Here is a 24123-nt window from a genome sequence, read left to right as displayed (position 1 = left end):
AGGGTTGAGAACCCCTGCTTTTAACCATCTTAATTTAAATGGAACAAACACAGAAACAGTTTCCTTAACTTGTCAAGTCTTTTTTTTTTAAGCTTTCCCTTCATTTTTTTAGTAGTTTACGTTTAAAATAGTACAGTGCTGTATTTTGCTTTGCTGCCTGATTGCGTACTTCCAGTTCCAAACGAGGTGTGTGGTTCACCGGTCAGTTCGTAACGCCGGGTGTTTGTAACTCTGAGGTTCTACTGTACCTGGGATGTTATAAATAATACAAACAAAATGAAACCGTTAGCCAGAGGCCCCAGCGTACAGCTTAAACTGGGCAGACAAAATAGTCCCAGAAAGGGATTGGCAAGGAGAGATCTCAGTGGATCAAAGCTGGGTTAGTTGGAGTTCAGTAACACCCAAACAAGGGCCACGTGAGAGACCATCACTGCCCCAAAGAGTTTAGGGTGGAATCCTGGATCCACTGACATCCATAGCAAAAAACTCCTGTTGACTTCAGTGGGTGCAGCATTTTCACAGCCTAAATAGGCAAGACAGATGAAGGGTGGGAGGGGGGACCAGGGTGGTGCCTTGCCCAAGGTCACACAGTGAGTCAGTGGCAGAGCCAGGAATTGAATAATCCTTTTTTTATGCATTGCTTCACATCAGTAGATCTCAAAGTGCCTTACGCAGGAAGACCACCATTTTACAGGTGCAGAAACTGAGGCACATATCTGACGTGACTCCTGCAGCAGGCCAATGGCAGAGCCTAGGTGTAAAACCCAGGTCTCCTGATTCCCAGTCCAGTGCTCTATCCACTAGTTCAGAGAATAGGCCTCAAAGGCAGCTTCAGTGGGACTCTCGTGGCTCTATTGCAGGAAGGTAGTCCTAGAACCAAGGGGGTTCCTGCCCTTGGCCTGATGAGGATGAGTAAAAAGACGACTGCCGGCTACCTTGGAGAGATGTGGGGAGAGACGATCTCCGATCTGCAGTACTCCAGGCTGAGGATATAGATTTAAAGTGAGCATGAACTTTGGCCCCAAGCACCATAATGTTGTGACTCACCTGGCTGATGCTGCGTGGGTGCCCTTGTGATCATCCCCAGGTGCAAGGAAGGCCCCCGTTGGTCTGAAGAGCAGGACCTCAATGACACAAAGCTGGGTGTAGTAACTGGAGGAAACAGCATTGGAGGGGGTGGGGGTGGGAGTACTGGTGGTCCTCTGCTCCTGTAAGCTTGCAAACTAGTCTCTGTTTAAAGAGACAATTGAAATGTAGTTAGTTTCAAACAATTAAAAAAAAAGTTTCAGCGCCCCCGGTCCTTCTGCCAGTTTTTTTTGTTTGTTTGTTTTTACAGCTGTGCAATTTTCTAATTTTTTTTTTAAATGTGTGTCTCCTGTTGCTGTGTGGAAACCCACACAAACCAAAGGGGAAACAAACAGTGAAACTGATTGCGCACAATGTGCTGCCAGACACAGAGATATTGAGGGGGTGAGGTGGGGGGTGGGGAATAGGGAAACATCTTAAATTAAGTTGATCTTGGGTGTTAATTGTAACAGTTGCAGGTTTTAAAAAATAATCAGATGGAAAGTTTTGTGCTCTTAAAGAAAAACAGTCAACTTAAATCTTCAGTGAACACCTCTTAAATTCATGCTTGGGTTTAATATTTATCAAGAGGTTCAGCTAGACCAGGGGTAGTCAGTAGATGGACTGTGGGCCAAATCTGGACTGCCAGATGCTTTAGAACAGACCTTGAAATCTTTTTATTTACTTGTTATGATCATTATTTTGTTGTTCTCTCTGGGGTCTGGTCCTTGACTATACCTTGACCAAGAAATCTGGACCTTGACAAAAAATAACTACCTCAGAGCTAGACCGTGTCTGTATCTGTGCATAATATAAAAACCCTGGCCTTGAAAATGGATTTATATGATCAATAAAAGCAAAGCAGCCTGTAGTGTGTGAATACATCAAAGCTGGGTCTTTTTCTTTCGCTATTTGGGTGCTTATTGCAATAATGCTTGTTATTGGCAAACAGCCCAGGTAGATGTAGATGGAATCATTTTGCTCTGTATCAAAGAGGGCAGTAGCAAGTGAGTATCTCATTCATTTATCAGTTGTATTCACTTTGAAGGTCAAGTAGTTCTGTTTCCCTGCTCGGCCTTTTATACACTAATTTCAGGTTGCTCTGCAGGCAAGGTATTCAGCTTGTAGCTTTATCTCTAAATGGGTTTCCTGTACTTTCCAGATGTGCATGCTTTCTCTCGTGACTTTTCTATAGGGGTTAGGATAACGTTGCCACCAACAGAGTTACCACCTCAGAGTTACGAACGCCAGCGTTACAAACCGACCCGTCAACCACACACCTCGTTTGGAACTGGAAGTACGCAATCAGGCGGGAGCAGCGGAGATAAACAAAAAGAGCAGAGACAGTACAGTACGGTGTTAATTGTAAACTAAAAATAAGGGAAAGTTTAAAAAAAAATTTTTGGCAAGGTGAGGAAACTGTTTCTGTGTGTGTTTCATTTAAATTAAGATGGTTAAAAGCAGCATTTTTCTTCTGCAGAGTAAAGTTTCAAAGCCGTATTAAGTCAATGTTCAGTTGTAACCTTTTGAAAGAACAACCATAATGTTTTGTTCAGAGTTATGAACATATCAGAGTTACTAACCACCTCCACTCCCATTTTAGATCGGGGGAGAAAATCTGGGATCTTGGGTTCTGTTCCTAGCTCTGCTTCGTGAAATTGGACAAATCACATACGACTTGTGTGTTTAGACAAGGGCTACCGCTTTAACTACAGTGATACAGTTCAAGCTGCACAGCCTTGGTGTGGACACAGTTATACCAGTATAAAGGTGCCTTATACCAGCATAGCTTATTCCCCTTCCCTGACAGGAACAACATATACTGGTATAAGGCATCTTGATACAGCAACACTAGGGCTTTTGTCCAGGTATAACTATTTTGGTGAAAAATGACACCCCAACCAAAATAGTTATGCCAGTGCAAAACTTCCAGAGCTGGCCTAAAGTGCTCTATGTGGCTGGTTTTTTTTAAATCTCTCAAATTGAGACCATAGTACTTACCTTTTCTAAAGTGCTTTGAGATCCTTGCCTAAGTGCAGAGGGTCAGCGGCTATGGTTGATGCCCCCTGGAATGTTGCTAGAAGAAGTGTAAGTCAGGGTTTGATGTAGTCACCCCTTACTGGAGGGAGCTGTCTCACTTCATCCACGCTCATGCATCGCACCAGGGAACATTGAGAAATCACCAAGCCCAAGTCTCCTTTCATGCTTACATAAATCCCAGTTGAATTCCTCTAGATTTGCACTGGTGTAGCAGAACAAAACACGTCCCTCTGGGGATCGCTCCACTGGCTGGTTGTGGAGGCTTGCCTGCCCAGGTCTAGCCCCCATATGAGCACATTCTCTAACCTGGCATCTGAGTGCGCTCATTGCTCTGTTTTAATAACAGAGTCTATGGGTGTCTGAGAATCTGGGCCGCCAGATGGAATTTTTCTTCATTCTGCCGAGAACCAGACTGTCTATTTACTTGCATGTTGGCAGTGTTAATTAAGCATCAAATCTTGTTGTTACTACATGGCCACTGAAGCAATCTAATCAAGTTGGGTTTTGAAGCCTGAAGAACGGAGGTGGTTGTTTTGGGAGTCTTTTAACTGTGACGTCGGGTGAACTTGTCATTGACTGGCACAAAGCCTGATGAGAATAGGTGTTATCTGGGCTTTCCTCTGCTGGGCTTCTCCTCTGCTTAGCTCTGCTGATGCATCTCAGTCCTGACCTCTACCCCCGTCCTGGGTTCCCCATTCAGAGCTCTCGTGCTGGCCCACAGTCCTGACCTGCAGGTCCACTGCTATTCCAGCCCTGGGCTCTCCAGACACAGCTGATCCGATCCTCAAGGCTGCCCTGCAGTCCCCTCTTCTTACTATTCCTGTCCTAGGTCCCCAGAACCTTTCAGCTGGGCCAGCCTGTGGTGGTCTCAGGATCTGAACAGAGCCCTTGGCAGGTGACACCTCTCACCGTGTGTTCTCTGTGCCTCTGTAGGAGGATTGAAGACTGCCTGCCTCCTCTGGGGAGCTCCCCATCCAAGAGGTTCTCCCCCTCCAAACGGAAGCAGTACTACGTTAACCAGGCCATCCGCAACTCCGACCTCATCCCAAAGGCCAAGGGGCGCAAGAGCCTTCAGAGGCTGGAGAACAGTAAGGAGCAAGCCCTTTTGTGCTTCATGCAGCCTCCTCCCCCTAAGCACTAAGCAATCTCTTACCCCTGGGGTAGTCCGGTCTGTTTCCTTGGGAGCTGCTTGCAGCATGAGGGATGGCTCATGGTGAGTGAGGCTGGTGGAATCCGGCCCTGCCTGCACTTGCTCATCGCCAGGCTGTGTGCCAGGTACATAACTGAGATAGCTTGAAGCTAGTCACTGCAGAGGTGACTGCGCGGAGCCCTCTGGACAAACAGGCCAAGGCTTTCACAGGTGTCAAGTGCCTTTTGGGGTGGTGGGGTTGGGTACTCAACTTGAGAACTTTTAAAGAGGCCTGACTTCCAGAAGTGCTGAGCATCCACCCTATGAAACCAAGCTCCATTTAAGGTGTGTCAGATTGCATGGTCACCTGTGCAAACCTTGGCCAATGTGCTGCTGCTGATTTAAAATGTCCCCTAATATATTTCCCTCTGATCTCCGCCCCTCTGTCTTCAGACTCTGCCCCTCCTGATGTATTTTCCTGTAGATTTTGCCCCTCTGTTTAATGACTTCCAAGACGCTATCTTGACTAGTCAGCTAGCGATGGGTTTGCATGATGCGGTGGTGTGAAGCTGATCCAGTTCTGCCCAGCTGTGGAGTGAGTGATCTTACCTGATGTGAGATCTGGTGGGGAGTAATGGGATGAAACTGAGGAAATCTCAGGAGAGGACAAGTTCAGAGTGGTCTGAGCTGTTCGAGGGAAGAACAGTCTCCCAGAGGACATGGTGGAGGCTCCAAACCTGGTTGGGACAGCTCCGGGAAATGTACTGTAGGGAACAATCCCGTATTGGGATTTGATGACTTTGAGTCTGTCATGTTGAATGTTTGATCCTTGATTTGGGAGGATGGGAAGGGGCTAAAAACAATTCCTGCTTATGTTTCCAGTGCAGGGCATGGCTCCTGGGTAGCTCTCCTTCCCCATTCCCCTTCTTTGTCCTGCCCAGCCCTAGCTCTGGTGCAGGTGTGTCTCTTGCTTTGTGTCAGCATTAGATCTCCAGGCTGGGACTCAAGCTGGAGTCACTCCCAATAATCAGAAACCCTCTTGCTGAGAGCCGCTCTGCCTGGAGCTTCCGCTCCTTGTTTCTAAAGGGCTCTGTTTCCTAGCTCGGTACCTGATGACTCTGCTGGAGCGGGACGAAAGTGGGAATGATGATGGGGAACTCACTCACTCTGCTGCCCCAAGCATCTTCACAGAGGCCTGCAACAACGAGACGTACATGGAGGTAGGTGTCGGGGGTGATCGTACCCGCTTCAGGCTCACGCTGGGAAACCTGGGCATAAAGTGTCCAGTAACAGTAACGGCGCTGTAGGAACATTGGCTAACACTCAGCCTCCCGGTGCTGTAAGGAGGTGACTTGGCCAGGACTGCGCAGTGAGTCTGTGTCGGAGCCAGGAACAACACTTAGGAGCTCCTCGTTCCCAGCCTTGAGCTCAGCCCACTAGTCCATGCTGCCAGGGGGTCTAGCTGGTTGGAAAGTGATGAAGACTGGGTCCTCAAGGTTCTTTTAACCTCCCTGAAGCACTTCCATCCTGCCCTTCCCAGGGCACCTCATGGGCTCCTGAGTGGGGCGGGAGCCTTCGCTTCATATGCAATTAGCAAGCGCGTCTGAGAGCCAAGTGCTGGCATGCAAATTAAGCACAATTCCTCATGCACCCTCCTTTGCCTTGGGCTGTGCGACTTCTCCAGGCAAAGCTGGCACGCATGGAAAGATTGGTGCTCCCTTGGCTTTCAGGGGTCTTCCGTTTACTTGGGCTTCCTGTGGCTGGAGCAAGGCTCCGTATCCTCCCTCAAAAGCAGCGGAAATCCCTACCAGGAGACCTTTGGGCCAGACAATTGCAAACTCCTCTGCCTGGGGGAAGAGCTGTGATGTGCCTTCTCAGGCTTCCCTTGGGCAGGGGCCTTGGAGATGATCTCTAAAGTCCAAGCTCCTGGCTGTCCTATGACGGGTCTATCCTGGGGTGATCACTGGAGTATTTATAGATGGGGATGGGAGGCCATGTCTTCATGCACACTGGAGTCCCTTTTCTGTCCAGAAACAGCCTCCAGCTGATGGGACGGCAGGAGGGGGTGGGTTGACGTTGCAACAGCTAAGAAGCCAATTCCCTGGTCTATTTTTGGGGGTCAAAGGGTGGGAGGCAAGTTCTCTGGGGTGATGTAGACAGTGTGGCACATTGCCAAGCTCCCCGTCCATGGGCCCGTCGCAGCTGCAGGCGTGGCCTGTGCCAGGAAACCCTCAAGAGCCTGCACAATGAGCTGAACGGGGGGGGGCTCGCCCCAGCAGAACCGTTAGCTAGCTAACGCAATGGCTTCCTCCGTTAAGGCAGTGAAATTGAGAGAGCTGTGAAGAAACTCAGCGTTTTAATGCTTGCTATTGACTCGCCCGGTCAGTGATGGTTTCTGTCTGCCTTCCTGCCCCCTGGGGCTGTATGACAAGCAGATGCTGCAGGGGCATCATTTGAGAAGCTCACTTAATAGAGGGCAGCTTTTGTTGGTCTCTCATCCCGGGAAAGCTAGAATCATTCCTCTGTGAGGAGATTAAATGGGTAATTAACTGGGGGAAGGACTTCAGTGGCCAGGGCTTGGAGTAGGACGTCGTAATGAGCTGTTATGCCCATCACCTGCTTCACTGACTTAACCGCCCGGGATGCCCATTCATACCAGGTGCCTTGGGAGGGAGCGTGTCCTGCGAGGAACATTCTTCAGCGTCTCCAGCCCTGGCATTTGAGACCTTCCCCAGGTGTGTGAGGCAGCCAATATGCGGGTGACGGCTGGAAACAAAAACAGCTGGTAGAATGTTGCTGTCCATGCTCTGCCTGGTGAATGGTCACACCAGGTAAAGCCTTGGTGTGCCCAGCAAGTTGCCCGAGTTCATAGTGGAACTTGCGGTGTTTTAGTGGCACTGCATCCCAACATGCAACGCTCCATCTAGGTCTGCAGAGACCATCTCTCCTGCACGGTGAAAACCACCTTCTGCTCCCTTGTCGGTCTTTTTCTGGTCTGTAGTCGGACCAAACTTTAAAAATCATGTGGCAGGCTAATGTCCTGACTTGGAGGCTGCCTGTGGATGGAGCAGAGATACTGAGGCTTTGTGCATAGGAGCAAAAACTCCAGCGCCAAACTAGTTCCTGCTCAGGGTCTGGCTCAAAGGAGCTGTCAGTTTCAGGAAGCTCTCTATCAAAGCAAGCAGCACTTCCTGCTAAACAGGTGCTTGCTAAATCAAGGCTTGCCTCGTCTGGCCCTTCTCCATGCCACTTTTGACACTTGCAGCATCAGACAACTTGCTTCGTGCCTGATGTTTAACCCTGTGTGACCTGCAGTGCGCTGTCACTTCCATCAAAACAGGTCTCTTGCCAAACCTTCATCCTGCCGTTGGCTGGACAAGATGTAGCCATCTGCTTTGTAACAAGAAGTTTGGAAAGGTTTTCTTCTCTCTCCTATCTTAGATGTTTAGGCTTTTAACATTGCATGCGAACAGAGGCAGCTCCCAGGGGAGTGTCGGAAGGTGTAGCTGCGGACTCTGGGGTTGGAGGTAGCGGGACTTAGTGAGTGGCGTTTCGTCTGTCTGAAGTCTGAGTGGTGATGAGGGGCAGGGCAGAGCTGAGCTAAGCAGGGAGACTTGGCATAAAGTCACTTGAGCCATGAATGGAAGCACCTAACAGGACAGTTGCAGAGAGAGTTGTGAGAGGCGCTCTCCCAGGTGCAGCTCTACATGCTATTTTTAGGTGGCCAGCGTAAACACGTGGTAGTGACCTGCTACAGATGTCATGTTTTCTTTCCTGCCTGAAGCCGGAAGGGACTTCCTGGGCAAGTTGGTGGCTGTGCCGGAGGAGAAAATTCTTAGATTGGAGGGGCAAGTAGAGACGCTACTGAAAATCAGAAGCTGAGGAGCTCCTAGACAGCCAGGCTCAGGAAACATCAGTACTCCAGGTTCAAGGAAGAAAGGAGCTGGCCACCAAGCAGTCAGAGACCGAGCAATATGTAATCACCAGAGGCAAGAGGTCACAGTGGCATTCTACACAGCTGGGGTTAGATGAGGATGGGCAAGCTTGGACCACCAGAGCAGAGGACCAAGAGGAATTCCATGCTGCTAAAAGTTGTCAATCAATGTCAGGTCCTTAACATGGAAACTGAAGAAAATCTCAAGATCCAGCCGGCCCCAAGGAATGGAGAAATGTACAGGACACACGTGTGGATGGCAGCTTAGACCAACCTGTCAGAAAAATCAAGCTTGTCGACAAAGTTCTCCAAAGGTCTGAGGAAGACAGATTATCTTTGCTGGGGATTCAATGCTCAGAAGAATCAGAACAACATTTTGCAAGGGACGAGCAGAAACCAGAATGGTGTGCTGCCTTCCTGGAGCCAAGCCCTGAGATGTCTCTCTAAGGCTGGATCGGATTTGGAACTCTGTGGAAAAGGAACCATTGGTGCTGGTTCATAGAGGCACTCATGATACCGTGTTGTGAGAGATCTCCCTGATAGAAGATGTCTTCAGGGAACTTGGAAGCGTGCTGAAGAAGAGGAGTGTCCAAGTGATCTTCTCAAAAATCCCAGAAACAAAGGAGAAGGCAAGGCAGAAGATGCTGGAAGTGAACTGCTGGTTAGGTAAATGGTGTATGGTTTTGTGGAACATTGGACCACCTTCTATTGGAAGAGGGGGCTGTATAGTTTGCATGGCCTCTATCTTGGTAGAAGAGGAACTGATTTTCTCAGGCACAGGCTGGCTTGAATGGTCAGGAGGGCATTAAACTGCTAACAAACAGGGAGAGTAAAAAGGTGGGAAGATACAAGCATCATTTAGTACAGAATCAGGATGCCGAGGACAAAAATTAATCAAGGGACCAAAGGACATGAAGAGAAGAAATTATTTAATTGCCTGTACACCAATGCTAGGAGCCTGGGTAACAAACAAGAGGAATTGAAGTAGCTTATTCAGGAGCATACATTTGATCTAGATGGCATGACTGAAACCTTGTGGGATGAGTCCCAGGAGTAGAATGTTAAAATCAATGGTTCTAACCTATTTAGGAAGGATCAAGAGGGCAAAAAAGGGAGAGTGCACTCTGTCAAAAATGGCATTACCTGTTTTTGAGTTGCTGATAACGTGGAAGAAAACGATGTTGAATGTTTATGGATCAGTGTCTAACAGATAAAGCACCAGGTATGGTATTAGTTGGTGTTTGGTACAGATCACCAAATCACACTAGGGAGCAGGATGACCATCTCCTTATGCACCTCCCTATAACGTGTGTGTGTGTGTGTCGGGGAAAACTACGTGATCATGGGGGATTCAGTTTGAGTGACTCAAGCTGGATATCTCATGCTGTCAGTACTAAACCATCTGTGACATTTCTAAATATTATTGATAACCATTTCCTAACTCATAAAGTGTTGCATCCAGCTGGGGGGAATTCTACATTAGACTCCATCTTGACAGATCACAGAATTAAAAATTAATGGTAGCTTAAGTACAAGTGATCATGACTTGTTTAAAATGTGCAAACGGAATAAAGTCCAGACCATCAGTATATATATTTGGTGCTTTAAAAGATGCAGTTTCACAATGTGGAAGACAATTATGAGCCCAGTCATCTCCGAGGAAGAATTTAATAAAAAAAGAGTGAGTGATAATTGGAAATTGCTTAGGAAAATTTTACTAGATGCCCCAAAAGCCACAATCGAAGAAGGCTATATTGGTTAAAAACCCAGCTTGATTTAAAGGGGAGATGAAGGCAACTATAAAAAATTTAAAAATAAAATAAAAAATGAAAGGTTGATAGTAAAAAATATAAATCAGAAGCTAAGAATGGTAGAAAATTGATAAGGGAAGCAAAGGGACAAAAGGAGAAATATATGGCCAGCAGAATTAAGGACAATAAGAAGGAGTTGTTTAAGTATATTAGTAACAAAAAGAATCCTAACAATGATATTGGTTCATTATTAGATGGAACTGGTAGAATTGTCAATAATAAAGCAGAAGTGTTCAATAAATATTTCTGTTCTGTATTTGGGGGAGGGGGGTCCTCTCCTATGATAACACTCTTTCCATTCCACTAGTATCTCAAGAGGATGTTAAAGAACAGCTACTAAAGTTAGGTATCTTAAAAATCAGCAGGTCCAGATAACTTGCATTCAAGAGTTTTAAAAGAGCTGGTGAGGAGCTCTCTGGACTGTTAATATTGATTTTTTTTCAAAAAGTCTTGGAACACTGGGGAAGTTCCAGAAGACTAGAATATTTAAAAAGGGTAAATGGGATGACCTAGGTAATGATAGGCCTGTCAGTAGGATATTGATCCAGGGCAACATAACGCAGCAGCTAATACAGGACTTGATTTATTAAAGAATTAAAGGAGGGTAGTATAACTAAAGCCATTCAATATGGGTTTATGGAAGACAGATCCCCTCAAATTAACTTTTTTTTTTGAAGTTACAAGTTTGGATGATAAAGGTAATAGTGTTGATGTAATACTTAGACTTCTGTAAGACATTTGACTTAGTACTGCACTACGTTTTTATTAAAAAAAAGAAAACTAGAAAGATATCAAATTTAACACGGCACACATGAAGTGGATTAAAAGCTGGCTAACTGATAGATCTTAAAATGTAACTGTAAACTTTGAATCTTGATTGAACAGGTGCATTTCTAGTAGGATTCTGCAGGGATCTGTTCTTGGTCCTGCGTGGTTTAACATTTTGATGAATAACCTGGAAGAAATTGTAAAATCCTCTCTGAACGTTTGCAGGTGACACACAAATTGGGGGAGTGGTAAGTAATGAAGAGGACAGGTCACTGATACAGAGCAGTCTGAATAGCTTAGCAAGCTGGGCCCAAGCAAACAATATGCATTTTTAATATGGCTAGATGCAAAGGTATACATCTAGGAACAAAGAACGCAGGCCATATTTCCTGGACGGGGGACTCTCTCCTGGGAAGCAGAGACTCTGAGAAAGATTGTGGGGGGGATGTGGATAATCAGCTGAACGTGAGCTCCTCATGCAACTCTATATCCAAAAGGGCTAATACCATCCTGGGATGCATAAAGAGGGGAGCAGAGATGTTAGTTTACCTCTGTATTTGGCACTGGTGCAACCTCTGCTAGAATGCTGTGTCCAGCTGTGGTGTCCCTAATTTTAGAAGAGCGTTGACAAGCTGGGGAGGGTTCAGAGAAGAGCCATGAGATGGATTAAAGGATTAGAAAACACGCTGTATAATGACAGGCTCCAGGAGCTCGATCCATTTAGCTGAACAAAGAGAAGGTTCAAGGGTGACTTGATCCTCAGTCTATAAGTACCTACATGGGGATGTAACGGGGCACGACTCACCCCTGCGGTGCCTCCTGCTGGCTGTCTGGGAATTATCTCTTTTTACCAGCTCAGGAGCACCCTCTGCCGGTGTCTCGCCATCGCTGGCCCCTGTGTCCCTCCCAGACACTGGTGCCCTTTTACCTGGGGTGCTGCCCCTTCAGGCAATACCCCACAGATCTGGGTCTCCCCTCCCCAGGGAACCCCCCACCTTCTATCCCCACCTTACCGCAGCCTATGGACTACTGCCAGTCCCCATCTAGCCCCCTTTCACTGGGGTCAACTGCAGTCTGTATAAGCCAGTCGTCATAGGCAAGAGGGGTTTGGACCCGGCTGCCTCTGCTTACCCTTGGGCTGCCCTGTTGCAACCCCAGTACCCTCTTTTAGGCCGTCTGCCAGGCCTGCAGCCTGGGGCTTTTCCAGTCTGGAGCCTCCCAGCTCCTCTGGCCTTCCCCAGCACTGCCTCACCTCAGGTACCCTGGTACGCTCCCCAGCAGCGAGGCCCATCTCCCTCCACAGCTAGAGGAGACTCTGTGTGCTCCTGGCCCACTGTCCTCTTATAAGGGCCAGCTGCCGCCTGACTGGCGCATGGCCCCCAGCTGAGGCTGCTTCTCCCAATCAGCCCCGCTTTTCCTTCCCTGCCACAGCCCTCTCCCCGGGCTGTTTTAAGCCTTTTAAGGCAGGAGCAGGTGACCACCCTGCTACAGGGGAACAAATATTTAATAATGGGCTCTTCAAGCTAGCAGAGAAAAGTGTAACAGGATCCACTGGCTGGAAGTTGTAGCTAGACACATTCAGACTGGAAATGAGGTGTAAATTTTTAATGGTGAGAATAATTAATTGTTGGAACAGTTTATGCAGGATTGTGGTGGATTTTTTACCACTGACAATTTTTAAATCAAGATGAGATGTTTTTCTAAAAGCTCTGCTCTAGGAGTTATTTTGGGGGAGTTCTCTGGCCTGTGTTATACAGTAGGTCAGACTAGATGATAACAATGGTCCCTTCTGGCCTTGGAATCTGACCAATAGAATAGAGCATCACCTTGCTCGTGTGTGCTTTTTAAGGCAGAGAAAGCTGATCTCTCCCCAGCTTATCTAAGATCCAGGGGCAGGGCTGGTGCTGTGAGTGCAGGACTGAAACCAGTAATAAACCCAGTATGCCTGTAACCTTTTATGATCAAAGTGTGGTGTGGGTTAGAAAGACTAATTAGCCTTTAGCTCTGAGATCAGTTGGATTTCATAAATGGCACCATCATTTCAGCACTCATCACATTCATTTAAAAAACCCATTAATAGGTTGGGTCCAAAAAAGACAGCAAACCTGCATTTCCTGCCCCTGAAACAATCTGGTGATCAGTGAACCGCTTGACCCAGACAGATGCATCTTGCGGAGAGTCCTGGAATATTCCAGGGGCCAGAGGAGCAAAGTCCAAAGCCCGTTCTGAGAATATCCTGCCACAGGTTCCAGCGCTTTCAGCCCCAGGACCTGACAGCAAAACCTCCTGGAGGGGGATCACTGCCACACCAGGGCCGTGCAGAATTTCTTGGATCAGAACTAACACCTTGAGCTGCTCCCAGAATGAATAAGTATCAAGTTCAGAGCCCTGGTGTTACGAGCTCCAAACTCTGATCCAGTATCTCTGATGCGAACTCAGGCATTGTTACAAAGGCAGGGCTAGGCAGGCAAGGCTCTTCCTGTCAAGTAGTCTGTTCATCTCTGTTCCTTGCAGGCTGTGGATTTTCTAGGCTGCCCGAGGACTTCACTGAACAGATTGGCCCCATCTGACAAGCTCCAAGGTCTGTGGGGGTTGGCTAGAGAGGCCGTAATTTATCCAAGTTTCAGGTGGTGCCAGGAGACCACGGCGTTGCATGTACCTGAAGTGGCCGAGTTCTGGTGACTGAATTGGAGTCCCCTGCACACATCTACACTGAAATTGTGGTGTGACTTCCCTTCGCAGATCTGGAATGACTTCATGAACCGGTCTGGGGAGGAACAGGAGCGGGTCCTGCTCTACCTAGAGGAAGAGGCCAAGAAGAAGCACAAGAGGAAGCTCCCTGTTAAAGCAGAGGACACGTGGAAAGGTACCGAGAGGGGAAGGAAAGGCTGGACAGGGGTGACTTTGAATCTTGAAGTGGGTGTTACGTTCCCGGGCATCACCTTGCTGCCCCATCACTCTGTGCCAGAGAAGCGTGACAACCTGCCCTCTCTGCTAAAAGAATCAGCAGGGACCTAGTTAATATTGAGCCTCAGTTTATCAGGTATGTCTGCCCGGACCCCACAGAGGTGAGAGGGGGCAGGTCATGCCACCCGGAGCTATGGGGGTAAGTTCATCCCTGTGCTGGTGCTGAGGCTGGTTCAGGACAGGGGGGAAGCAACTTGTGTCTCCCTGATTCCAGGCGTACGGGGCTTGCAGCTGCAGGGAATCACTGGGGTGACTGGCACAGCGTGCCTCTTCCTGTTCCAGATCCCTCTTGGCCAAGCTGCCCTCGGCATGCCCCTCCACTGGTGGGGAAGGTTGCTGCCTCTTGTGCCCTTCACATGCTAAGAAGAGAAGATGCCTGGCTGACATCCCCACTGGGGCAGAGTTATGGTGACTTGTGCACCTTGTTTGAGGAGTGCGACCTTCACTCTGCATTTGCCTGGTTTCTCCAACATTCATTCAAGTCCCTGGCTTGCGGCTACAGCTGTCTCATCCCTGAACAACACTGGGAATGCCGATTCTTTAAATCTGTTTCTTTGTTTCCTCCAGAGCATCCTGCTTACACGCCGAAAGAATGTTTCCAGCGCATCAGCCGCCGGCTTCGCACCACGCTGAGACGAGGCAGGATCCCCATGGTGAGACCCTGTCACGTCATTGGTCTGGTGACTGTCCAGGTGCCGGAAGCTCCCATCTAGAACTAGAAGTTTCCTATAGGGTCGGTAACCCACGTGCCCCTTCTATCCAGTGGGTGGAGCCAAGGCTTGTTCTGACTCTTCCTGATGCGGCTGCAGCTTGCTACACGAGGGTATCTCTACGCTGCAGCTGGCGGTGTGATTTGCAGCTCGTGTTCATGCACTTGCACTAGCTTCAATCTGGCCAGCTCGCTAAAAAGAGCAGTGAGGACGCGGTGGTGCCAGCCGCACAAGCAAGCAAGTATCCGGGGGGTGAGGTGGGCTTGCGCAGCCCAAGCCGCCCTGGCCTCGCTGCTATTTTTAGCAAGCTCGTTAGCTTAAGGCCAGCACAGGTACGTCACGAGCTGCAGATTGTGGATGCTGAAGATGCTGCAGTTGACACAGGAAGCTTGGGTTGAAGTTTCCACCCCGTACAGTTCATGGGAATCAGGTGTCGAAATCGCAGTGCACAGGGTGTGACCAGAGAAGTCTAGTCCGCTCAAGAACAGAGTGGTTCAGAGATTTTGGGAGTGGGGCAGGAGGGAAATGGAGCCTGTAATCTGTAGGTTGTGGGTTTTCAATGTGATCCGGGTCAGTAAGGACTGAATTCTTGTCATCTGCTGGCTGTTCAGTCCCTGGGGGCGGGGGCTAGAGGGTCGAGTGTCTCTAGGTCTCCAGCTAGCTCCTGGTGTGTCCACATCACACAAATCACAGCTGCCCTCCCTTTATTAATAAACTTCGGCAGGGGGAAAACCAAGGAACCAGTGGGGCACTGAGACAGCACCAGCCTCCTCCATAGAGGCGGCCTCTCCACATTGGGTTGAGGGGCGCTGGCAGGCCGCTGCGGGGAAGCTTGTTCTGCCCCAGCCTGTGCTGTTCCTATTCCGGAGATGGAGGATTTATCCCTCCAGGGCATCTGACGCCTTAGCCCTGGTTCGCGCCAGAGGATGACGTTGTCTCTGCGAGAGTTTGATGATCAAACATGAAGAAAGAAGGGAGCAAGGTCTGTAGGAAGGAGGTGGGGAAGGGAATGACATGAAGGATCCACAAGGGTATCTAGACTTTACCGGCTGGGTACACGCTCCCATCATGCACCTCCACTGATGGGAGGAAGACATTACGCTTGATCTGGTATGACCAGGCACATCATTAGGCATACACTGACAATTATCCCTTGTTACCGAAGGGCCCTTGGTCTCCGCTTCCTTTGATTTTGATTTTCAGTGCTATAATTTTCTTGGTCTGTTTTTCTGCTGCCTCTGTTCAGCACCTGCTTTTAAAAGCAGCTCCAGCTTGTGCCTGGCGTGGCTGCTCTGATTTGCTCTCCAATTGCACCAATCTTTGCCGCTAATTTCTTAGGTCACGGTGCTCCAAAGAGCTGTGCTGTAGCTCCTCGCTTATTATACTCGGGGGCAGGCGGGAGACAGGAAGCTAGAGTAACCTCCCGGAGGCCTTTTAGCTGCTGCTCCGTTGTTAACAGGAATGTAAATATTTTCTGGGAGAGACTGTTTAGGGGAAACACACCAGCGCTGAGGTTTCTTTTCACAAGCTCTGGAGCTGGGAGCTGCTGCTCCTGGATTCTTGCTTGCCTCATGCTGCAGAGAACGAGGTTCCCCCGTCCCATCCCCACCAAACACCCATCTGAATGATTTGTATTGCAGCAGAGCCTAGATGCCCCACTGGAGATCAGGAGCTCATTATGCTGGGCACTGGGCAAATACAGAGATTAAAGAGACTGAGGCTGCGGAGAGAAGTGACCTATCCAAGATCCTGCATGGATCAGTGGCAGAACTGAGAACAGAACCCAGGGGTCCTGATCCAATGCCCTGATTGGAATGATTTTCCCTCTCCATTGGTAACAGCTAAAGGCTGGTGCTTCACGTCCTACATCTTGATCCGTTGCTCTCAGTGGGTCTGGAAAGGCTTGCAGGAAGGCACTGTGACATGGCATGGCTTCTCACCAGCTTTCCATGCCCAGCATCCTTGTGATTGGGTTTATTGTCCAAACGTAAGCAAGTGAAACGGTCCCTCAGCCCAGCCTTTGTCCCAGGGTTTCACAGCCTCCCTCCCCAGGGGTCTCTGGTGATCCTGCTTCGTGCAGCTTTGCACTCCCAGCCAGCTCTGTTACTCTCCTGGAACAGCAGTTCCAGGGCAATCTTACTGGGCAGCTGGCCCCTTGTCCCATCACACCCCCTCTGACAGGCCATTATCACCCCTGCCTCCCCCCTTGAATTTGCTCATTTGGGCCCACCTGCCCTGACACCTGGGCCTGGTCTGCTGGGACTCGCTGATCTGCCACCCGCCAAGGAGTCAAATCTGAAATGCTACATTATATTTATTTTTTTCCCAAACCTGGCTCTGATTACAAAAGCAGAGATGTTCCTGAGGCCCGGTCCCTGTGACCAGCTGTGTGCATCAACTCCCTGCCTGCACAGGTGAGGCAGCAGAATGTGACTTCATGTAGGGAACACAAACCACGCAGGCATGGAAGCTTGCTGCCCAGGGGTATGGAAGACCCAATATCCTGGCAACCATCCACTTTGGAGGGAGATGTCTGGGATCTTGTGGCATTCTGTTTGCGGGTCGGCCTGTTGGCTGGCTCAGCTTTCTGGATGCATGCAGCTCCTAGCCTGCAGGTGGTGACCTGATGCTGGTTTCAAGCTTCCAAATAGCTTCTCAGCCATATTGTCACCCCCACTTGATTCTCATTTTTGCAGGGGACCCTGGAGTGTCTGGAGGAGGAGTTACTGGCCTTTTTCTCCGTCACCCCTCACTCTGTCTACACAGCAATGATGGACAATAGGTAATCCTTTTTCCTTGCTGCTGGGACGGCAGGACACCTTTGCTCCTGTCCCAGAGGAAGTGGGAGGAGGGAGGGTTTTGCATGGTGACTCCTGCTTGAGCTGGTTCCCGCTTAGTAATGAGGTCACTGGGTGTGTGTGATGGTCAATCTGTCAAGGTGTCAGGTACACAGGATCTTTGGGGCTGATCTTGCAGACTGCAGGCACGAACCAGACAGAGCTGCCCCACGAAGGGGCCTTTGACTCGAGTTCTTCGGAGATGCCTGTTGCAATGGACTTGTGGGGATCGGAGGCCTCTGCCTGCATCCCCTCGAACCCAGTCGTTTGCCTTCCATCCACCAAACGCGGGTATGTCCTCACTGCAAGAAAACGCCCGTGGCTGGCGCATGGCAGCTGACTCGCGTTCGGGAGGGCTCAGGCTGCTGGGCTATAAAATCGCAGTGTAGATGTCCAATCTTGGGCTGGAGCCCGGGCTGTGGGACCCTTCCCCCTCAGTAGTCCCAGAGCACAGGTTCTAGCCCAAGCCTGGCTGTCTCCACTGATTGTATAGCCCTGCGAGCCTGAGTCAGCTGATACAGGCCAGCCCCGGGTGTTTGACTGCAGTGTAGACATACCCCAAGAGTCGGATCTGATCTCAGATCGCTCGCTGGAGAGGGAATCAACCAACCCGTCCTCTTCAGAGAGAGATGGCCGGATTAGCTCCAGTCTCAGGTTATCAAGACCAATAGCTCGTTTGCCGCCGGGGGCCTAACGTGCTGTGAAGCTTCTGATCCCTGAGCTCTGATGGTGGAGTTTAAAGAACCACTTGTGACCAAAGCCCGGTTGGTTTGTTTTTGTTCCAGCTTTGAGCGGCTGCTGCTCCATGCCCTCTGCCAGTACATGGACCTCGTCTCTGCCAGTAAGAGCTTTGTTTTGGTTCTCTTCTCTCCATTGCTATCAAGCCTCTCCAGCTAAGCCCTCTTCCTCCCCACTCTTCTGTCACCCCTGCCCGCCTTCCACTGCAGCTCCCAGATAACTCTCACCACACGCTGCCAGCGTTTCCCCGTGGCTCTGGGAGCTGGGGAGTCAGGTGGGTTACCCTGGGAGATTGTTTGAAGGCTGCATGGGGCTGGGAGGCAGGAATTCCAGCATTGTAATCCCAGCTGTGCCAGTGAGGAGTCGTGCAGCCTGAGGTATCTTCCAGTGCCTAATTCCTGCCCCGCTAGGGTGCTGCCGGATTTGACTAGCTACTGTTTGTACAGCAGTTGGAAATGCAAGTTGCTGTCTCAAATGCTAAGCACCATTCTGTATGGCCAGTCCTCTTAGGGCCAGATCCTAAGAATCCAAACGCCAGGATGCAGCCCTTAATTACACAGCTCAATGAACTTCTTGCAACCCACTCGACTGTCCTGGGCTTTGCTTCCCTCCCATTGTGCGTCATTATTCCATGCACCCTCTGGCAAGGCCCAGGGGTGGGGAAAGGAAGGAATCTGTTCCCAAGCTGCAGTACTGATTACAGCTAGCGGGGTGTGCATTAGGGGAGATGGAGTTGGAGTGTGTTGGGTGGCATGTCTGGGCTGGGAACCCCATTCGCTCTGGCATGTTGGCAAGTCAGTGGGAGTTGCTGCTGCTTATACCGGGGCCGAGTTTGGCCCAGAGATTCGACATCCCACCGCAAGGCTGAGCCCTTGGGAGACGTCCTGCCGGCCCTAGAATTGATCTCGCTATCGGCTGCTGCTCTGGGTGAGCCGTTCACTGGGGAGTGAGCATGCTTCCGTCCTTCCACTTGTTCATCGGGAGGTTTGGCTCAGTGGGTTCAAAACAACCAGCTGTTCGCTTGGCCCAGTCAGTCTCTTGTTGCATCAGCCTTTGTCTGCGGCTCCCTTCCAGGCAGCGAGCTGGCCTGGCCACCAGAAGCCAGCAGGAGAGTGTCTGTCTGGAGGGTGTTATGGGCTGGAAGGGCATGCTGCGTGCGGTCTGTGTGTGAAGGGAGCTCACGGGCGAGGCTAACTTTTTGTGTTGGAAATGAGCACATACAAATCCTACTGGGAATACAGCACCTTGCAGCTGGGAGGCACAAGTGGTTTAGCAGCTCAGATGTGGGCCGGGCCAAGCAAGTCATATTATCATGCTGTGCCTCAGTTTTCCCATCATTAAAACATGGCTGATTCTACTTGCCTCTCTCTGGGCAGTGCTGTGAGAGGTCATTGTGGGATCTGCAAGCAGGTGTGCTCCTGCCCTGTTCTTAACCCAGTGCATGCAAACATTCCGGATCTGGCCCAAACTTACCTCCTCTTTGGGGCTTGCATTTATCAACTTGGCTGCCCAGCACCCTCAGGCGACTTTGAAAACGTCAACTTTAAGTAACCAAACACAAACCTCAACCCAAGAGTTCTCCTGAGTGTGGCTGTGGCTGGCAGTTTTCTCCAGGCAGGACACCACTGTCGGTGCCTCTGTGTTAGGTGCTCGTCTAGCTTATCCCCCCTGGATCGGAACTAATGAGACCCACCTGGTCTGATCGCTGGGGTGAGTGAGTAGAAGAGCACTTTATCTTTCTGTTTGGTCCCAGAATATGACCCCAGTTGCAGGCCCAAATCCTGTGGTCTTTGCTCTAACTGTGTGAGAGATGGAGGCATGATCTGGCTCCGAAAAAAGAACTCAGATTCCTTCCTCTCTCTGTCCAGGTTCTGACTTTGAAGGGAAACGCCAAATGAAAGTGAGCAACAAACACGGAGTCTTCCTGCCCCCAGAGTTACTGCTGTCCACCTACTTGGAGCAGATGAGCTGATAAGCCTGGAAGATATCCCACTCGGTGCTCTGAAGGCTTCTACGATCCCCAGATCTGCTATCCGTCCACTCAGTCCTCAGCGTACAAATGGGGTGTGTCCCCACCCTCTCCGACGATTCTCTGCACTTGTGCAATGGCCTAACTGGCGGGTGGGTTTGTGTGGAGTGGGTTAGATCGCCATCCCTTGTGCCCTGCTTCAAGACAGGAAGTCTTCCCTTGCCCATCGCTGAAGCTCTGCAGGCATCTCCCGCAGCTGCCACTGTCTCTTCCCCGTGTGGCACAAGCTTGGCAACACGTGGGTGTGACTTCCAGCTTCCTCCCCACCCCTGGGGTGCTCCTGGTTCCACCCAAGCCTTCTCCATACCGCTCCTGGTACCTGGTGGAGGGCACCATCTCTGCTCCTTGCAGGCGGGGGGGTCTGGCAGAGGCCTGCAAGCACCCCCCAGGAGGCCCACTCTGTCCGGAATGGAACCACCTATGGACAGCCCAAAACATCAACCTTTGTCATGCTCAAGTGTCCAACCCCTTCTCAAAGACATGTTCAGGACTGAGGACTCTGCCTCTCTTGAAGCCTTTGCCCTGGATGGGCAGAGTCCTGCGGGTGAGGGTGGTAGGAGCTGACTCCAGGGGTCTCCCCTGCTGCCTGTAGACTGGTGGGAGGTGAGGAAGCATCATCCCTGCAGGATTCCCTCCGAGGGCCCATCGACACTGTCAAATGCATATCAGCTGTTGTTGCAGCACTGTTCCCTCTTGTAGTGTAGATGGGATCTTGATTGTGTCTCTTCTGCCCCCCAAGCCATGTTCCGGATTCAGAATCCAGCCAGGTTCGGGGCGATGGTGAAAGTCCTGTTCTCATAAAATGGAAATGTGCTTTTATTGGTGCTGGGGAACAAGATCGCTCTTGAATAGTGGAGATGGGCCCTTCATCTCAGCCCCTTCGGGCCACATCCTGCCCTCATTTCTCTGACTCACTGGCCTCTTAGCTTGGCAGGGAGACTCCAGGACCTGCTGCAGCTGCCAGATATCACCACACTTATGGTGTGAGACCAGTCTGCCTAGCCCTGCCTTGGGTGTGGCGCTATCTCCCAGCAGTAGCTGCGCTCCCTGGAAGCTCATTTAAACACAAACAGCCTGTCCCTGGGTGCCTCTGGCTTCCCCCGGGGGTGAATTTGGAGCAGTATTTTTGTGACAAAACAGTTTCCTTTCGGTCTTAGCATTTCAGTGGCTCTGACCTTGCCGTTGAGCATCTGAATTGGTCTCCTTCCCCAGCTCAGTAAACACTTCAACAGGAGTCTAAAGCTTCAGCAGTGGCTGAAGTGCTTTGCCGAATCAGGACCTGAATGTCCAGCAGCTGCCTGGAACATATAACTTGTAAATTGCATTTCACAGACCAGGGAGGCAGGGGAAGTGTCTGGGGTCAATTACCACAGACTGCAACAGCCTGCTTTGGCTGGTGCCTAACCCTACTTCCACTCGCCACAGAGCGCTTTACAACATCGCAGGGTCAGCCCTGGATACAATCCAGTGGCATATAGGGGGTGTAGATCCCACCGAATGCATGCATTAGCACTTACCTAGCCTTGGCAAAGGAGGGAAATATCTGTGTGAAAAGCTCAAAGACGTGTCCAAGCAGGACTCAGCGCCCCCCTCCCCTGCTGGCTGCTTGGTTTTGGACTAGGGAGAGCGATCTGTTAGTTCTGACAGAAGCTCAGCGGAGAAGCTGTCCAGGGAGCCAGCCCTGAGTGGGAGTAACTAGCCCATTGTTTAGTGTCTCCGTGTAGATTGGCATTGAGCAAACAGCCCTCTGAAGCCAGATCGCTATTGTTTAAGCTTTGGTACAGTTATCAGTGAGACAGTAACACAAAGGTCTGGCTTTCTCTGCAGTGTGGGGGCCTTTTCTTAATATAATAGTGTGTCATTTATACAGATGTGTGTTGGTGATTGTGGAATCCAAGCCAGGGCCTTAGCAGTCCTGCCGCTCGCAAGCGTGGCTGGGTGGTCAGAGCTGAACATCACAGCTTGGGCCACCTGGGTCTGCCAGGGGTATCTGGCGCGGGGGGAGGGCAGGGGGAGTTTTATATCATGGCGCAATTTAAATGGCTCCGTTTCCAGCTCTCTAGTGCTGTAACGAGCCTGTTCGGATATGTGTGGTTTTTAATATGTATACTACGTGTTGGGGTTTTTCATTTGGTGCATATCAAGAGCTGCTCTCACCTGTACATAGCAGCTGGTTTAAAGGGATGGGCCAGGTTTGATTCTCCACCATCCCGCACTGCCTGTGTCTGATCAGCCCTGTGGGGAAACGCTCCTGTGTTGGGATTCTCTGCAGCTGTGAGCAGTAAAGAATCCCGACTGAGGCCCGCGCACTTGTACTCTCTGCACAGGTTCGGGGCTTGATTCTCCTCTCCGCTATAGTGCGGCTCCCTTGGTTTCACTGGAGTTACTCCTGACTTATATGGGTTAGTGACCAGAATTAGGCCCCCGGAGGGCAGGATCAGGCCCCTTTCCCCTCTTCTCGCTGAGCACCAGCGTAGCTCGTGAGTGAGGCTGTACACTGAGTGGGTGGAGAATCGGGCTCCGTTGACATCTCCTCTTCCCTTGTAAACCAGCTGGATGTAAAAAACTTTTTTCAGCAAAACAACCTCTCATCCTACAGTGGAGGACCCTTGATTTGCTTTGGACAGCAAGGCTCTCCTGGGTGTGGGTGGGGGTCTGTTCTAGCTGGACAATGCAGCATAGCGGACCGCAGCCCTTGACCTCCCATGGGTGCACTTTTGTGCGTGTCAAAGCCACGCACTATTCTGGGAGCTGCTCTGGGCAGAAAAGGCAAACTCCTGCCACAGTCCCTGCTCTGCTCTGCCCTGGGGCCTGGCGTCCCCTTCTGCCAGCTCTGCACACTGCCTCTCCAGCCCATGCTCCTGGTCTGGTGAGATGGCGCAAACCAAAGTGATCTTGGCCCGGACAGTGCCTCTGTGCAGCCCAGCACCCGATCAGGACCGTACTGCGGATTGTAACGTGGACATGGATGTTGTGTGTCGTGCTTCCGGGAATGGTTATCAATTTTTCTTTTTAATTGTGTCACTTGTACCTGCCAGCCCTAGCTCTTGCCTCTGTTGAAAGGACCGTCCCCTGTTCTCACCACAGCATTCACCTGCTGTGCCTGAGCAAATCCATGCGTGGACTGGTGACTGTGTGGTGTTGGTAATGCTTTAGCCTGCTGTAAACCAGAGGCCAAAACCGGGGCTTCTGCTGAAAGGGGAAAAAAACGATTCCTTGTGAGCTGACTCAGCTGGGGAAGGTATGTGCACAAGGACAATAAATCATGGTGCTCCGGAGTCATCTGTCTGCTCGTGTGTCGCGTCATAGCGATCGCCCTCTGTCCAAGCCAGGGCTTGAGGGTGGTATTGTTAGCAAGAGGTGTAGGACGCTAAGGGTTTGTCTACACAAGCACTTTTGTCGGTGAAGGGTGTGGAAAAAGCACGTGGTGTGGACAGCGCTGTGTTGGCAGGAGACCCTCGTTGAGGTGTGATTTAATTACGCCGGTGGGAGAGCTTTCTCCCATCAGCCTATATCGGCTACACAGGAGGCCTTACAGCGGTACGGCTGTGCCGCTGTGTGGTCCATAGTGAAGACCTGGCCTAATGGAATATCCCGTCGTGCTCAGACGTGAGGCAATTAACTTGTGAATCATCCTAACTGGAAGAAACTCCAGGGCTTCTGATGTAGCACTGCCAGCTGCCACCACCCGCTGAGTTTAAATCCACTTAGCAGGCTGGGTGTTGTGAAACTGACAGTGATTGAAAATATAATTTACACCTATCTACTATGTATTATGGAGCTTTGTTCTCCATAATAGCTGATTTCTTAAACTGTCAAACACAGACAAAGCAGGGAGGAGGCTGCAGCTTAGATGAAAGGCCGTGGTCGTATCTACGCTAGGGAAGCCTGCAGCCCATCTACCTTCAGCAGCCTTAATTCCAGCCAGTGCTCTCAGCCCCTGGATCCAGGAGCCCCATGTTCATTTGCAAATTGCATTCTAACAAAATAAAGCATCTTTGGCCGGGCACAAGCGCCACTCAGCACCCAGACGAGAAATGGGACAACGGCTCGCTCCACCAGCAGGAACACACGTCTCTGCTTTGTATTTGCCTG

The 24123-nt window shown here is 50.3% G+C and overlaps 1 protein-coding gene across 2 annotated transcripts in view; it reads left to right on the top strand.

Annotated features, from left to right (window-relative positions):
- The window catches only part of R3HDM4 (R3H domain containing 4), a 32514-nt gene extending 9208 nt beyond the window's left edge, over positions 1 to 23306 (top strand). Inside the window, exons 2-8 of one of the 2 annotated variants that reach the window (XM_073323707.1) lie at positions 4039 to 4193; positions 5336 to 5454; positions 13490 to 13613; positions 14282 to 14367; positions 17121 to 17206; positions 18047 to 18102; positions 19868 to 23306. In XM_073323707.1, the coding sequence (XP_073179808.1) occupies positions 4039 to 4193; positions 5336 to 5454; positions 13490 to 13613; positions 14282 to 14367; positions 17121 to 17206; positions 18047 to 18102; positions 19868 to 19971 (730 nt within the window). In that variant the 3' untranslated portion in view covers positions 19972 to 23306. Of the gene's footprint in view, positions 1 to 4038; positions 4194 to 5320; positions 5455 to 13489; positions 13614 to 14281; positions 14368 to 17120; positions 17207 to 18046; positions 18103 to 19867 lie in introns of both variants that reach the window. The other variant, XM_073323705.1, reaches the window with a different exon arrangement.
- The last annotated feature ends 817 nt before the right edge of the window (positions 23307 to 24123 follow it).

The sequence above is a fragment of the Lepidochelys kempii genome, chromosome 25 (genome assembly GCF_965140285.1).
Source record: "Lepidochelys kempii isolate rLepKem1 chromosome 25, rLepKem1.hap1, whole genome shotgun sequence".
Taxonomy (NCBI): domain Eukaryota; kingdom Metazoa; phylum Chordata; order Testudines; family Cheloniidae; genus Lepidochelys; species Lepidochelys kempii.
The sequence above is the reverse complement of the archived record's forward strand: the minus strand, read 5'-3'. Positions and strand labels throughout refer to the sequence as shown.